General features: G+C 46.3%; 3 protein-coding genes across 3 annotated transcripts; 1 reads left to right on the top strand and 2 right to left on the bottom strand.

Annotated features, from left to right (window-relative positions):
- Positions 1-539: 539 nt before the first annotated feature.
- Positions 540-5,473, bottom strand: LOC144135424 (sulfotransferase 1C2-like). Its single transcript, XM_077668088.1, has 2 exons — positions 5,306-5,473; positions 540-1,506 (listed from the first exon to the last, which is right to left on the bottom strand). Exon 2 carries the CDS (start codon positions 1,482-1,484, stop codon positions 540-542), a length of 945 nt encoding a protein of 314 aa, XP_077524214.1. The 5' UTR covers positions 1,485-1,506; positions 5,306-5,473.
- Positions 5,474-8,469: 2,996 nt separating this feature from the next.
- On the bottom strand, positions 8,470-10,346 carry LOC144135423 (sulfotransferase 1E1-like). The gene is made up of 2 exons (XM_077668086.1): positions 10,175-10,346; positions 8,470-9,794 (listed from the first exon to the last, which is right to left on the bottom strand). The coding sequence occupies exon 2, from the start codon at positions 9,770-9,772 to the stop codon at positions 8,834-8,836; it is 939 nt and encodes a 312-aa protein (XP_077524212.1). The 5' UTR covers positions 9,773-9,794; positions 10,175-10,346; the 3' UTR covers positions 8,470-8,833.
- A 2,942-nt stretch (positions 10,347-13,288) lies between these two features.
- On the top strand, positions 13,289-16,173 carry LOC144135422 (sulfotransferase 1C2-like). Its single transcript, XM_077668085.1, has 2 exons — positions 13,289-13,419; positions 15,147-16,173. The coding sequence occupies exon 2, from the start codon at positions 15,171-15,173 to the stop codon at positions 16,113-16,115; it is 945 nt and encodes a 314-aa protein (XP_077524211.1). The 5' UTR covers positions 13,289-13,419; positions 15,147-15,170; the 3' UTR covers positions 16,116-16,173.
- Positions 16,174-16,594: the final 421 nt, after the last annotated feature.

Below are 16,594 nucleotides of genomic sequence, written 5' to 3'. Positions count from 1 at the left end.
TGTTTTTAACGGGTGTTTCCTTTTCATTTTGCCTTTTTTATTTTAACTTCCCTTTTAATGGCACACCTACTCATTAGCATACAGTCGTATGGTAACGCCTATACTAGGTTCACCTTTTCTCGGCAACAAGCTTTTGTGGCCTATGAGATGCGTGTTCACCTTGCAGTCTGAAAGTCCTCGGTTGAATTCCCCGCACCTGGCGAAGAAATATTTTTCTTTTATACAACCCTGCCGTCACCTTGGATTTCTGTGACTGCTTTCGAGGCCAACGAAGCCAACGCTGCATTTCGCTGCTGATGAGTTATATAGTGCTGTCGCGTTAAAATACTTCGGCTGACCAAGGTCTGCCGGGCACACAGAACTGACATGCATAGCAAAGCAGTTGTTTTCTTTTCCGCAAACTGCCCCTTCTGTTTAGACTGGATTAAAAATTCTGGAGAGTGAATCACCATCAGGATCACAACACAGTGTACAACGCAAGTACTGTTCCTATAATATATGCCGTTTATTAATTTTATGAGCTCAACAACATACGTAAATCATGGAAGCTCAATATCACTCCAGAGCTGCATAACGTCGGACCCGGCGGTCTTGCATTCAATCCACTCTTTAGTCTTCTCGATCATCTCCTGAGTTAAGTGAGCCTTCCAGTCACCGACCAAACCTTTGCGGAGTAGACCTTGACCGTCATGCATTCCTTCCTTTCGGGTCCATGAATCACGGCACACTTCGACAGACTTAAATGTCTTCTCCGGCGGCAGATTGAGTAGCTCGGCCTCCAACCTGTAGTTCATATCATCGAACAGTTCCTTCATATTCTCTAATCTAGTTGCGTTCAAAACTTTTTCAAACAGCGCTGGGTCCCTTCGAAGCTCGCTTGCGTAATCCTCTCCGAGGAACTCGGCAATCTTCACTGCCCCCGAGGCAGGATCCTTCTTCATTTGCTCGTAAGTGAACAACAGTACATTCGACCTGTCGTGGTACTCGTACCAGGAAAGAAGGTGGTCCAAGTAGTCCCCATAAGGCAGCTTCCCTGTGATAAACAGCTCATGGAACCTCGAGAACGATACATCCTTTACAGACTTGGGAGTGAACCCCTTTAGTTGGTAGTAAAAGGAAACGCACACATCGTAAGGGTTCCTCGCGACATAGATGTACTTGGCATACTCTGAGTAAGGTGCTTTGTTAGCAGGCAGGTGAGTCTTGAGGACGCCTGGCCGAGTCATTCTCTCTGCGGCTTCGACACCCATGAGGTCAAGAAAGGGAGAAGCCAGCAGGAAATCCTCAAGTGTTTTGGGCGGGTTGCCTCTGGTCAGAATACTCAGGGTGAGGTACTGAGTCCAGGTTGTGCCACACTTTGGATACGTTGCAATGAATACGTCGTCTCGGCGTGGTTTGTAGGTGAACACTTGGCGTACAATGTCCTCGCGGAAGATGCCCCGCATCCGCAGGCCATCGATGTTTATGTAACTTTCAAGGTCCATCACTGCTCTAAGGCGGTCGTCCCTGCAAAATTGATGGAGAATGGTAACCATTCAAGGCGGTTAATTTAGATGACTTATTCTATTTGCAAAAAAAAAATAGTTGGCCATTTCATAAGGAGTGCACCAATGGGAACGAAGATATTTCTGACGCTGATATGCCTATGATTGAGGGCCCGTATTTGTATAAAAAAAATCCTTAGAAGGGTTGAAATGCGGGCCAGTTGGTTCATAGTAACTTAAAAAAAAGTCACAAAAGACAATGGACAAGAGAACGAGTGTACACGCCACAACAACTGGCCACTAGGAGTGTACACGCCACCAGTCGTTGTGGCGTGTACACTCCTTCTCTTGACCATTGTCTTTTGTGACTAGTTATTTTTTTCAAAAAAATCCTTGCACGCGAGTCAATGCTACGGCTGCTTGCCCTAGAGCATTTCATGAAATCACGTATTCTTTCGAACGATAGGGTAACTTTTCTTTGCGCTTCCATTTACTGAACTTCAAAGAAGGTTCCTTTATTTCTCGGAACTATTCTCCTTGTTTAACGCTCAGTCCAGTTCTGCATCTTTCTCTAAGGTTCTTGAAACCTAGCCTGCAAATGAATACAACTAGAAAACGATACGCCGTCTCTGAAGGGATTAATATTGCGCCATCTAGTACTTACATAAACTCTCGGCAGGAAATGTTGATCCCATATTACGAGTAATTCATACTATGCTAGAGGCCCGCATTTTAGCTTTACGGCGCCCCTTTCCTCGTGTGCGCATGTTTCTGGTCCCCCTGGAGACAGTCATCTCCTCTGGGTAACTGGTAAACTCCAAGTGCACGAATACGCATAGCGAACAGTAAGCACATGTACGCTTTTGTGAATGACGGGTTATTCTCATTCAGGTGCGCATGGAAGAGTCAAATAGGGGAGAACTGGAAGAGCTATTAAACAAAGGTTAACGTAGCTTCGATGGAATAGACGTGCTTTTTCAAGCCCTAACCTTGACATGGATAACAGAAAAGCAGCCACGTGCTTATAAGTGCACAATGTGTACAGGGACACAAATAGCATATACAACAGTTGTATCTTACCGGTACTCACCTACGGGCAGAAACGTGGAATCGAACGAAAACGGTTCAGGTTAAGGAAAGGAAAAGGCAGTGAGCTATAGAAAGAAAAGTGATAGGTGCAACGTTAAGCGACCGGTAGCGACCAAAGTGGGTGAGGAAACAAACGCGGGTTAACGACATCCTAGTCGTAATCAAGAGGAAGAAATGGGCTTGACCAGGGTACGTAATGCGAAGGCAAGATAACCGCTGGTCTTTAAGGGTAACGGAGTGGATTCCAATAGAAGGCAAGCGTAGCAAGGAGCGGCAGAAGGTTAGATGGGCGGATGAGATTAGGAATTTTGCAGGGATACGGTGGGCGCAGCTGGCAAAGGACACGGTTAATTGGAGAGACATGGGAGAGGCTTTTGCCCTGCAGTGGGTGCAGTGAGGCTGAAGATGATGACAGTGAGAGGAAGCTATCTCAGCCACAGTATTCAAGTGAGAGGAAGCTATCTCAGCCACAGTATTCAAGTGAGCGTGGAAGATAAAGGAGAGGGAGTTTTAATGGAAGAGGAAGGCAGCCTCCAAGGTGCGGTGGACTATTGTTCGACCTGAGATATTGGAAGCGCAATGAATGACTTGTAAACGTACTTTATGTAGCAGAGCAAACTAGGCATAGCATGGATTATGCTGCAAAGATTCGGCTCTTAGCCTGCAATAAAAATGGGCTAACTTGGCTTTGCTTTCTAACTGGCGATCTCAAACTCAGCAGTTAAACGACTCAGTATCCTGCTCAGCCCCGATGGGTTGTATGCTGTTGGTTAAAACATCGCAACGGCTATGTGGATGAAGGAAAATAACACTGATATTTACATCAACAATGGCGATTAATGTAAGGAGGAATTCCACATCACGGCTTCGCGTATCGCATCTTGCACACTTGCAAGCGTTAGTCCTTTCTGACTCCAGTGCCCAATCTATCAAAATCACTTGGACCAATGGCTGTCACGATTTTTGAGTAAATAACTCTATGTAAGTTATTAACACATACTTCTCCCAGTCATCCCTGTATCTCAGTTTCTTCAAGATGAAATCAAGATTTCACCCAACAGTTTTGGTGGCCGGAATAATTGTCAGCGTTGTAGACACTGCTGTCTTCGATTATTCTAACAAAATGTATTTGTTAGTTTTTATTTCACAGCGTTTGAAGAAGGGAAACATTATAAAATAAAAGAGAGACTGTTTTGTACAGCGAAGCCACTGAAACGCAATTGCGGTCATTGTAAAGAACAAACTTGAGAATTTCGTCATCGTATTCTGGTTCCATGGAATGAGGGCATTGCTCGTGTATTTTATCGTCTTTTTTTTAAACTTATTGCTGTGCGGAGACCTGTGCTCTTGCTTATAACCAAATTTGACATAAAATGCCGCACGTTGAGCTTACGTATGTGCTCTTAAAGTCCCTATTTCTACCCAAAAATTTCGGTCAGAAATTAAGATAACCGCTATCTCAGACAGTTTTTTGGGTGAACTGCTATGTCGGCACTAGGATGCTTGGTCACGATGCCTATCTTAAATTTGAGAGCCCCCTTCCCATTTGCCGAACGATACACCACACACAGAATTGCCGCTTATGACATTCCGAGGGGCTGTTGTCTGATTTCTAGCGCAGTAATGATGGTCCCAGCACAGACTTCAAAGTGCACTGCATTGTAGGCTGCGCAGGCGGATCAGACAAGTTATCCCGGCCATCCTGCATGGGAGTCACTCTGTCGTCATTACGACATAACTGAAATAATTTGAATTAATTTGTTTGGCAGCTGGATCATGGCAATCACTCACGTATGACCTGAGAGGACTCTTGATTAATACAATAGAGATATTTAGTACACCGGAGACGTAATAACGGAGACGTATAGCAGTTTTACATACGCCTGTTGCGCACGCGCAGTCTAGTCCTACCCGGCCACGCATTTGCCACTGCGCGTGCACAACTCCCTTACGTAAAACCGGTATACTTCTCTAGTAGTACGTCTCCAGTTTGTTAAATCTATCTATTGTACGCTGACAGAAAACTGCGGTATTGGCAGATAACGTCCCCAAAAACTCCAGAAAACCTCCCGAAAAAGTTCTTTGAAGAAACACATTCAAGGTTTATGGTTTATGGGGGTTTAATGTCCCAGAGCGACTCATGCTATGACGGACGCCGCAGAGAAGGGCTCCTTGTAGTGGTCGTGACTTGAAACCGGATATAACGAACACACCAGATATAACGATGGTATAGCATGGCGTAACTTGAAACCGAAACTAATTCGAGAAGCGTGAGGCGATCGTGTTGAGCTCAGCAGAACGACATAAAAGCTTTCGCCTTGTTGCACGTAAGGTGACTTATGTGCTTCCCTGAATTTTTGCTCGGGGTTGGTACCCGTCAGACTTGTGCATACGCACTAAAATGGCAGCCTTTTTAAAACGCGCAGACTAATGAGCCTTGCCGAGAGTGTGCACTTAAGAAAAAGGCAAAGCCAGTTGACTAGCACTCGCAAGAGGCCAGTGCCGCGCTCTGCAAAAGAAATTCAGAGCCAAATATTGAGCAAAAGTATTTTGGAACAATACGTGGGTCGTTCACATATGAATAAGCGACTTTTATTTAATTCCCGTGTTTTAAGGACGAAATGCGCGGAAGAAAACTGCGAAAGTCGTAAAGTGGAGGCATTCATTTTAGCGCAGCGGCGCGTTTTCGAGAGCAAATTAACGATCACAGCCCGAGAAAATTTGATACTTACTCAGGGTGTGGACGAGGTGACCTGGCTGAATAGTAAGACCTGTACTGCTCGAGTGGATACGGCACTTCAGACGCAAGGTGTAGTTGCTAGAGCCACCAGCTCTGTCTAAATATTGCCGCACCCTGGCTTTGATGCAGCTCCACTGGCCACGTATTCCTGACTGGAGCGACGGAGCTCACCTATTGAAAGGCAACGAAAGTGCATATCAGGAAATTGCCGTCTAGATAAGGTACTCAAAATAAAAAAAAGTTTTCATTATCCTGCAGGGCATGCCAAGACTGCCTTCGTTGACACGTCATCCAAGACAGGATTCGAAAGGAGAATTCATAACCGCAGTGCTTGGTTCGCACTGTGGCGTCTAGTGTTGTTGCCCACTTTAGTACCAGGGAAGGTACTAAGGCCCGGCGCCAACTGATAAAGGCGTCAGGTGGGCCTGCTAGGCTACGTCTCCTTCTGGCGTCATCACAACCTGCCCCCCGGATTGTGAGCAAACTGCTCACCATCGTAGGTGGCAGTTAAATTAATGACTTGTCGCGAGAGGTTGCTCGACAAGAACAATATGGGTCGCACAAGACCCACCTGTGTTAGCGCCTTCCGGCGCCGGGCAGTGGCGCATAGATTAACCGCCGCACCACTGAACCAGGAGTGCTGCGAGGACGCCCAGGAATCAAGGAATGTTAAGTAGAAAATGACCAATTCTGCATATATGGGCATAACGCTTCCTTGTCATACCCTTAAGGCGGAGCTTAAGTGTCGCCTACAATTCAATATGCGCGAGCATCGACAACCCTACACTGCTGCGCCTGAAGGAGAGGTGAATGCATGCGAGGTGAAATTTCTGCCGCTGGTGTTAACGGTGTCTTCTAGGCTGCTCGGATTTTTCCGAACCAACCCTATAGCCATCATCGGTGGTTAGGCATCAGAGCCCAAAAAACCTGCGATAAATTGCTTTCAGAGAAACGAAGAGGAGCCAGGAAAGAATTTCGACCACAGCCGTGCGCCTTATTGTGAGGAACGTCTTTCCGGGCTCCTCTTAATTTCTTGTAAAATTATGCAGCGCCAGCAATTTACTTCAGTGTTAAACAACCAACTGGGACAAACACGAACTATACTATACTCAACTGTTTTTATCCGCATCATGCGCGGTGGGGATTCTGAAAAAATCACGCATTTGCGAACAGCCCAGCATGCCCATGTAGAACGTTCCTGTCGGCTAGTTAGTTCATTTGATTAAAAATAAGGACTTCGCGAAAAAGACAAGGACAGTAGACGTAGGAACGAAAACGACACCACGAGCGCAGACTTTCAACTGATTGCAATTGTTACTTAAGAATAACTTATCAACAACCTGTTGCAGTCGTTACTTACGATTAACTGGTTGAAGATGACCATCGGTATTGGAGCATTGACTTCGTTCGAACAAACGTTATCGGGACGCCGCCTGCTAACGCAACCTGGGCCTAGCGCAACGCTTGGAACGCTACGCGCTTGCAGTAGTTCACATCCACAAACATGCAGCAGATATAACACAGAACAAACGGTCTTTGAACTCGGCCATAAAACTTGCCTGGAAGGGGTCGTTGCTTCGCAAAAAGCAGAACAGCCAAGCAGACGAGGCTCGCTCCAGATGCATGATGGCGCGCATGCGCGTTTCCTCTCCCGATTTCCGCTCTGATTCCCCTGGGCAGTGAACGCTTTTGCACTGATGTCAAAAAAAAAATCCCGGTGCTACTGACCTTGATAATCATAATAAAAAAAATGATACGCCATGTTCTGCAAGAGCAAAGTTTGAATGCGCTATCAAGCAGAGATCCACCCTATCGACTGCTTGCCTTTTTTTCAAACCATTGCAAACAATTTTCGTTGACCATTGCAAACATCTTTTATCCGCTCTTAACTTCTGCTGAAACACTTCCACTCCTGCCTCCACCGTCTTGTTCACGCCACATCATTTTTCTTCTTGTGTTTCTTTTACCCGCAAAAGAGGCGTGTTTAAGACGCTGTTTAAGACGCGCCAAGGCATTGCCCATTTTGCCTGGCCCGCGTTTGGCGCAAGGCCGACACGACTGGGCGACGCGCCGAGGTTTTAGAGGCGAGCACGCCATGACATCAATGGAGGCGGAGTTTACGTCATCCACCTTTTGTTTGCTGACGGTATCTATAAGACGATGTCATGAAAAGTTCCGCCGCAACTGCTGCTGCCTTTCTGCTCAGATTGTGTTCACACCTAGCGGTCACGTCACGTGGCACTCGTAGCGACTATGAGGTTCGGTACTTGCTTCCCACGAGAAGTTTTTGGGTTCTAATCCGACCCATGGAACCTTTTTGTAGCGATGGGTACATTACGGTAGCATTTCGAGCCTTCAGCGTGGCGGCGCCGTGGCCGTGCCGCCACGCTGTTACGTGGTTGGTCACGTGGTGCGGAGCAGCTGCTGCTGCCAGCGGCATTGCGCGTCGGCGAAACCGAGCTGCAACAGCTGTGCACGGGCGCCGTGTCAAGTGGGACCAAGATGAAGGAGGAAGGCCCTGAGAAATGGAGCAGCGATAGGCTCACTTTACAAATCAACTGAGCAAGTACCACACGGCTAGCTGTAGCTATCGCGTCACTCCAGGTTCAACAAGAGCTAAACGACCGTCAATTTTTTTCTGGAATTTTTTCCTGTTTTTCTGACACAGAAGGACCACACACACGCCGCTGAAATCGCCCACCGCGGCCAGTATAACGCTACGGCAATTAAACTCTTTATGTTTTTAAAAGTGTATACTTTGTGCATGGGCCGCCGCGGTGGCTGAGTTGTTGTGGCACTCGGCTGCCGGCCCAAAAGACGCAGGCTCGATCCCGGCCGCGGCTGTCGAATTTCGATGGAGGCGAAATTCTAGAGGCCCGTGTGCTGCGCGATGTCAGTGCACGTAAAAGAACACCAGGTGGTCGAAATTTCCGGAGCCCTTCACTACGGCGTCCCTCATAGCCTGGGTCGCTTTGGGACGTTAAACCCTCATAAACCATAAACTAAACTTTGTGCATGGATGCGTTTAGCATCCATGGACTAGAATACCGCGTATGTAGTACGAAGGTTTATGTGTGTCATAAAAGGAGCTCCAGAAATGGTAAGACGAAGCAGAGGTTTGAAAAAACCCTCCAAACTATACAAATGTGTCCATGGACAGTCGGCGGGATTTATTTCTGTTGCATTTTCACAAAACCTTCCGTTCATATTGTGAATGTTTATTAAAAAGTTCACTCATTTTTTCCTCTCACCGCATATCGCTCAAAAAGAACATCAATACCCTCTATGCTTTGAGAACCAAATCTTAATACAAAAAAACAACTCAACTTTTGCTCTAGACAAAACATTTTAGCCACACACTTTTGATTTTTGGTCTCCCTTGCAGACAACATTTCAAAGCTATGCGCAGCCAGCGTTTTAAAGGCACAGTAGCAAATCTTCTGCCCTTGAGTAGGGCACAATTATTGCGGTCCCATCATGTAAACACTTGCTCTAATTAAAAGAAACGGGAGAAGATCAATTAGGGTAGGTAAATGTCATTCCAGAGCTGCATGATGTCCAAACCATTCTTTTCAGCTACCCATGCTTTAGTCTTTTCAATCTGTTGCGGCGTAAAACGGCTCCTCCAGTCACCTACCACACCACTGCGCACAAATTCTTCATCGTGCATCTCATCGTCAGCGCGTCTTGATCCGAAGGCTTGAACCGATTTCAGCGCCCTTTCTGGTGGTAGCTCAAGCAACGTTTTGATCACATTCCGCATATCATCGTTAAACACCAGCTTCATGTTACCCATACCAGATGCTTCTATGACTTTACGAAGGAGCCCCGGGTCCCGTCGTAGGTGTCCACCATGCTCCTCACCCAAGAAGTCAGCTATCTTCAGAGTCCAATAGGTGGGGTCATTCTTCATCTGTTCGTACGTAAAAAAGAAAACGTTTGGTGAGTTCCGACGTCCAAACCAGGGCAAGATGTGCTCGAAGTATCCACCGTATGGCACCTGTCCCGCAAGAAACAGCTCGTGGAACTTGCCGAATGAGACATCCGACACCGTTTTCGGCGTTAGCCGCCTCAGGTGGTAGTAATAAGACACGCACACGTCGTAGGGGTTCCTTGCGACGTATATGTACTTTGATTCGCAGGAGTATGGGACCTTGTGGAAAGGCATATGAAGCTTCATCGGTGCAGGTCTTGTTGCCAACTTCTCAGCAGCTTCGGCACCCATCAGTTCAAGGTATGGAGCAGCGAGAAGAAACTCGACCAGAGTCTTAGGAGGCTGTCCCTTGGATAATATACTGAGCACAGTATATTGCGTCCACGACGTTCCGGACTTTGGATAACTGATGACGAACAGGTCGTCTGGGCGAGGCTGGTACAACATCGCTGACCGGACAACATCTTCGTTTTGAGCCTTGCGAACCAGGACACCATCTACTCGCTTTAAACAACTGTCATCCATTTCTGTGTTTGGTGACCAGTTCCTGGAGGAAAAGCAAAATAAGGTAAATTGTTAGTATTCATTAATGTAAAGATATTTTGAAGGTTGTCAAGCAAGTATTAGTTGTACGAAATGCGAATAAAGCACATAACATTCATCCATAGCGGCAAATGCTGCCAAATCATGTAAGCGTCATCCACAGTGCAAACGTAACCGTTAGATTTCGTTGTGGCGTTTAAGGAACTAATAAAAGAATATTTAGGTTAAGAGCAAGACGTATGGTGCCCTGATTTTGGGTTTGTGAAATCTACTTTCTTGCCTGTACCCCTGATCGAATCATCTGTTATCAAGAAAAAAGTTTAGAAATACACGTCTCAAATGTTTTTATGCGCATCTACCGAGAAAGAAAGGGTGGTAGCTTACCTCACTTTTTGGCCGCGCCAATTTTCAGGGTGGTAGGCACTCTATGCTGGAATCAGAACTTTCTAAATACAAGAGATACAAGCATTACAGCGCAAGCGTTCCACCTCAGTCGTGCCCAAGCCCTGCATGTCGTGACGTGGCTGTACGGCATCACGAATGGAATCGGCCAGCTGCTGCGCTCACTTCCGCTCCATAAACATTCTGAAATTTTGAAAAGCAACGTACGCTTACTCTGCTTTCTCTTTTTTAATGATGCACGTGTCGACAGAATCGCATCCACAGTACGTTCACCGAATGCCGTTCAAAATTCCGAATGCCGTTTGACTCAAGAGCATTTGAAAGACCGTGTAGCACGTGTATTAGATAGAACTGCAGTAGTAGTAGTCGAGTAGTAGCCACTACGGCTCATATGCTGTAACGCACTCCAGGAAAATCTGTTTTGATCAAAATGATTAACGCAAAATATCTACTTTGGAAAACCGATTACATGAAAGTTACACTTAAACTCACATGAGACAGGCCTGTACAGGTTTCACACCTCTTATAGAGCGCTCAAGTCAGTTTTATGAGTTAGAAAATTATAAGGTGTCAAGGTGGGGCTCGTAGCAACAAAATTACTTTCTCTCTGTGTTGTCGCAATATTGGATGTTTGCATCTCATTTTCTCAGACGGCACAACGTTGAACCAAGCACTGACAAGCTATCGCACTCGAAGAGCTGAATGCGAGCACTGCAAGCACGTGGGTGCGCGAACAAGAGCATGTGGAAGGGACGCCACAAACTTAAGCTCGAAAGCAATACTGAAGCGGACGACAAAAAAATTCAAACTGCGGGTTCCAAAAGCAAAAATGCTGCAACGTTATCAAGCAGTCTCACGTTTTTCACCTCGTGGCGCTGGAGGTTTGTGCGATGTTGGAGCCATTTTGTTGGAGGTTAAACACGTAATGAATGCAGGTTCATACGTGCTGCAACCAGATTACCCTGTAGAAGTCGGCACTTATAAGTACAGAGTTGCTGTTATCTTATCCAGATTAGGGTGAGATTTTAAAGAAGCACAAGTTGTTGTCCTTGTTGCCCCCTCCCCCTGACAAGCTTCTAGTCCGACTTAACCAGCTCGTACTCTGGAAACAATCGTACACGGTAACACCAGCATTTTGCTCTCACTTTGCCTGCACATCGAAATTCCGGGAGACACACATGCATGCATCAAGGAAAGGCAGTCAGGCAGGAAGTCGATTCTGCAAAGGATATACCCCCCGCACCAAAGCACACTGCTTTCGGAACAGAGACTTCGATTAACGTGGCTGCTCTGCGTGCTAGGCTCAACTGTCCCGTGAGCACTAAACGACCACATGGAGCCTTATGAGCTTCCACTGTAGGCAAAAATCTTAGGGTATAGGGCTCAATCTCAATGTACTTTTTGGCATCCGTAGAGGATTGTCCCCAAAAATACGGTACCACGACAAAGCAAAATTCAATGGTCAATAATATCAGGCTGCTGACACACGCGACAGGTCAGAGACCAAGGCACAGAAGACCATTTTCACGAAGCAGGGTTTTGACAGGTAAGGTAGACGTGTGGAGTTTAAAAAAGAAAGCCTTTGCGGCGGGTTGAACGGGCACCAGTTGCACCCACTTTAATACACTGTTGTCTGGAGAAGTCGGCGGCTTCTTTAAGAGAACTATACAAAAGCCCCTCACTCCTACGATCAGTGGGCTCAAACACAATAGGCAAATGGGCACTGAATCATCTGTCAAACATAGCTAGGAGGAAGGGATGGTTTGCTGTGTCACTCAAGTGTTGCAATGTGCAAAGAAAAAAGTACCGGCAATGCGTATCATTTTTGCGACTTTTGTGTGGCGCTCTCATTGGGAGCCTATGCGTCGCGACGATTTCTTTCTCCCTCTGGAGGATGGTGGATCTAGTCTGCAGAACTTGTTTGTTCATGAGCTTGTTTTAAGGTTTTTATCTTGAAATAGGCCACTACGGGTTTCGTAGTTGTGTTGTTGTGTGTGCGACTTAGTAGCGAGTGTTCAGAATGTGCACTTATTTTATAGTAATGAAAATAACGAAAACATATAATAATATGCTAATTAGGCGGAAGAAATTTCGAGGAATATAAAGGTAGTGTTATGGTGCCTAACTGTACTGAAACGAAGGATGTATATGTGTATGAGCATGTAGTGGCCTAGCATGTCGTGCAGTGTAAACTAGATAGTGATTTGCGATTGGTAAACGATAATGCAATCAGTAATCGTTATTGTAATCGATGTCCGTGATCGGATGTGTGAATGTAGATGGGTAATTTCTTAGTAATGAGAAAGAAAATGAATAAAGAGACGAAAAAGGAGCAGGAGGTGTAATCACGTCTAATGTTAAGGCGAAGATTAAGCGCCCTCCGGATTTTCGTTCCTTGCATCTGCCAAGCAGACGTCACCTGGAATGCGTGTCAGAATTGAAAAGAAAATGGGAAAAAAAAAGCTGGCGGGGAAACTTACGCTCCGCCTTGAGGGCATGACGTTAACTTGTTAATTCTCATACGTGCAGAAATGGTCATTCTCAATTTTGCATTCACAGATCCCTACGAGTCCTCACACCACTCCTGGCGCAGTAGTACAGCGCGAAGAGACGCACCAGATCCCTGCGATGGCAGACACTGCACCTACGGGGCTTGTGAGACCCAATTCGTTCTTCTTAAGCAAACTCTTTTGATGAATACTTATTTATTTGCCACCTATCTCGGTGCGTAGTCTCCTCACAGTCCGACGGGCAACTTGTGATGACGTCGCAACGTGAGGTTAAAAAGCTATCGCTTTAATAAGCGCCGTGATGGAGAGTTCCACGTTCCTTTCGGCCGCCTGGAGCCCTTTAACATGAATTAACATCGCAAAGCGCACAGGCGTCGTTTCTGTTTTGGCGCATTCCAATCATGCGGCGCATTCCAATCATGCAGCTTGATGTAGGCATGAGCCCTCTCTCGGGAACACCTGTGTGTGCATCACCCGCTCTTCTGCGCACCGCCACGTGCCTTATCTTGACGGCTTTTGAGCTCCTCTATTCGGCCTTCCCTCTCCTCCTCTTCTATGCCATTCCTCCTCCAATCCACGTCCTGGAGAATAGTGTACGAGAGCCGGCCATGAGGACGGGACGACAGCTACAGTAGTGACCACGTCAACTGGAAAGACTACGCTCTGTGCGAAAGCTGTACTATCTTTCTACGTTTACTGGAGGAAACGGGGACGTGTGTACGTATATCTACAGACGTTTGGTTATTAATGGCGATACATCCTCAAATATAACTTTGAATTGAACGTACACTCTTATCATTCATGACTAATAATTTTTAATATTAATTGGTTTTTTGGGGAAAGGAAATGGAGCAGTATCTGTCTCATATATCGTTGGACACCTGAACCGCGCCGTATGGGAAGGGATAAGGGAGGGAGTGAAAGAGTAAACGAAGAAATAGGTGCCGTAGTGGAGGGCTCCGGAATAATTTCGATCACCTGGGGATCTTTAACGTGCACTGACATCGCACAGCACACGGGCGCCTTAGCGTTTTTCCTCCATAAAAACGCAGCCGCCGCGGTCGGGTTCGAACCCGGGAACTCCGGCTCAGTAGTCGAGTGCCCTAACCACTGAGCCACCGCGGCGGGTGATCATTCATGACTACATCGGTGAATTTTATTGCTCGCCATCAGGACGCACTGTTTAGTAATTCTGCAACACTCTGCGTTAAAATGCCACTTCCGCCTCATTTCTCTCGAGCACAGTATGTCTCAGACAGCACCCTATCCAATACTGCCAACCTGACACGGAAAAACGAAGGCCTTCAGATGTGGACCTAAAGGGAACTACTCAACTCGAGCCTCATTTTATGCTCCGCCAAGCCGCCGGCATTAGGGAGGGATGAAGGAGTAATCCTCAATTTTCCGGTACTGCAGTCACAACCGCCCCAGTAGAACGTTAAGTAGTTCGAGTATAAAAACATGTACCAAAACCACAGAAAATCCAAGTTACTCCTTAGCTTTCATTGTCTGGGGCTTTTCACTTGTTTCACGCAAAACGAAATCAAATTTTGATCAATCACTAGTATAGCACTGCTCGTACGACCAGGCTACTGCATGATAAGCAAGAGGAACTGGTGGTAATCACGTTTTTGCTGACTTGCCGCATTTGAATACGCAGCTAATTTGGCAAACACAATATTTCACTTCGGAACGAGTGAGCTGTTTCAGTAGGACACTTGCAATGTCCCTTGCTTCAATGCCTACACAGAAGGCCAGCAGTCCCTGTTTGCTCGTTTTTTTTTCATGCTAGCCTTGAAGCTTGCGTGACTATCAAGCCAGCTGCTCCGCAGAGGTTATTTCGCATTCCTTCTGCTGACTTTCATTAGCAACGACAAGCCAAGCTTGCAAGGTGGTCAATTTAAAGAGTCTAATAATAGCCGAGCAAGGAACATTAATTCCGCACATCTCTGTTACCGGCGCATAACATCGAATTTAAGAACGAACCTGCGATCTCGCGCTCAGTCTTGCAATAAATCAACGACTACTAGTTTTGTTTTATTGCACCAGCCTTGTCAGAGCATCATTAGGCTCAAGACACTAATTAAGCCTTCAGCAAATTCTGCTGCTTCCAAATTAGCCAGTCCTCGCTCTTATAGGGACGAAGGAAAAAAGCTTATTTCCTGCTACATCTATTCGGTTATGGCTTCAGAAAAAAAAAATGTCCACCGCTTCCAGTACAAAAAAACTGGTTAGCAAAACTAAAACAACATAGATTTCCGGGCGATGTGGTCGGGATTAATAGGCTAAAACCTCGCGCCTGCACAAGGACTAGGGAATGTGAGACAAGACACAGCGCTGACTTGTCCCACCTTCTCTCGTCCTTTTGCAGGTGCGCTGTTTCAGCCTCATTATGGTTAGCACAGACTCAGAGTGCATTTCTAACCTTGTTTTTTTTATTGCAGAAAGCAGTACGGAATAAAAGCACCATGGACCTAGAATCCTACAGATATGTGGACGGCCTCTGGATGCACAAGTTATTCCACGTTGACGCCTTACGCTCCGTGTTCTCTTACACGCCACGTCCGGAGGATGTCTTCATCGCGACATATCCAAAGTGTGGAACGACTTGGACTCAATACCTTGTCCTCAACATTTTGAGAAAGGGTGAGCCTCCAAAGACAGCCCTTGACTTTTATCTGGCTTCTCCTTTCCTGGAGATGATGGGAGCGGAAGCAGCCGAGAAGATGGTCAGGCCTGGTCTTCTGAAGGTGCACCTGCCTTTTCAGTGGACGCCCTATTCCGCGAATGCAAAGTATATCTGCGTCACCAGGAACCCCTACGACGTTTGCGTTTCTTTTTACCACCACATGAAGGGTGTCACGCCGAAATCCGAGATAGATGTGTCGTTCGCTAGGTTCCATGAGCTGTTTATCAACGGCAAGCTCTCGTGGGGTGACTACTTCGATCACCTCCTCTCGTGGTACGAACACCGAGACAGTGAGAACGTTCTTTTCTTCACTTACGAAAAGTTGAAGCAAGACACAGCTAACTGGGTCCTGAAGATTGCGGACTTTCTTGGGGAAGAATATGGGGAAGAGCTTCGAAAAGACTCGGCGCTACTTCGCAAGATCCTTGACAACTGCAGCTTGGGAAGTATGAAGGGCGTGTTTAACGACAGCAAGAAAACGTTAATAAAGGACCTGCTCAGTTTACATCTAGAAAAAGCTGTTATGTCCGCAGATTTTTTGCGCGAGCGTGTGGCTCGCACAGGTGGGTGCCGTGAAAGGGAAGACTTCATTCGGAAAGGCGTCGTAGGAGATGGGAGGTCGTACTTCACGCCGGACCAAGTCGAGAAGACAAAGGAATGGATTAAGAAAAAAACTGAAGGATCGGACGTGATGGACTTGTGGAGAGACATAGACCTTCCATGACTGGACCGATTTTTCGGAATCGTAAAGCTGGCCGTGGATTGGGATTCACACAAGCAGCCGATTATATTTGAAGGCTGTTTTGTGAATATGCGTCAGGTCAACTTAAGCAGAATTCCTAAGGAGCAAAACAAGCAAGTTTACAAAGATCAACCCTTTATGAGTGAGAAATATCGATCATTTCTTTTTTATTAAGGTTCGTGACTTACTTTATTGCTAAATAAATGTTTTAACCAGAGTATACTGACCATGCTGTATCCTTCGGTCTACGTATTCACGTTTCGTTCCCTCTTATAGTTAAATCCTATCACGGCACTGCCTAAGATCCGATCCTCAGCTCCTTTACAGCGCCTTCACAGCCCTGCAAAAATGCCTGTAATGATGATCAATCATAAACAAAAAGTCTATTAAAAGCGCTGTCCTGCAGCGTACAGGGGTCTTCAGTCTTAAAACAAACATTTAGATACTCCTATTTTAGCGCT

The sequence above is a fragment of the Amblyomma americanum genome, chromosome 5, assembly GCF_052857255.1.
Source record: "Amblyomma americanum isolate KBUSLIRL-KWMA chromosome 5, ASM5285725v1, whole genome shotgun sequence".
Classification (NCBI taxonomy): domain Eukaryota; kingdom Metazoa; phylum Arthropoda; class Arachnida; order Ixodida; family Ixodidae; genus Amblyomma; species Amblyomma americanum.
Note: the sequence above shows the minus strand (reverse complement) of the source record. Positions and strands in the feature narration are given on the sequence as shown.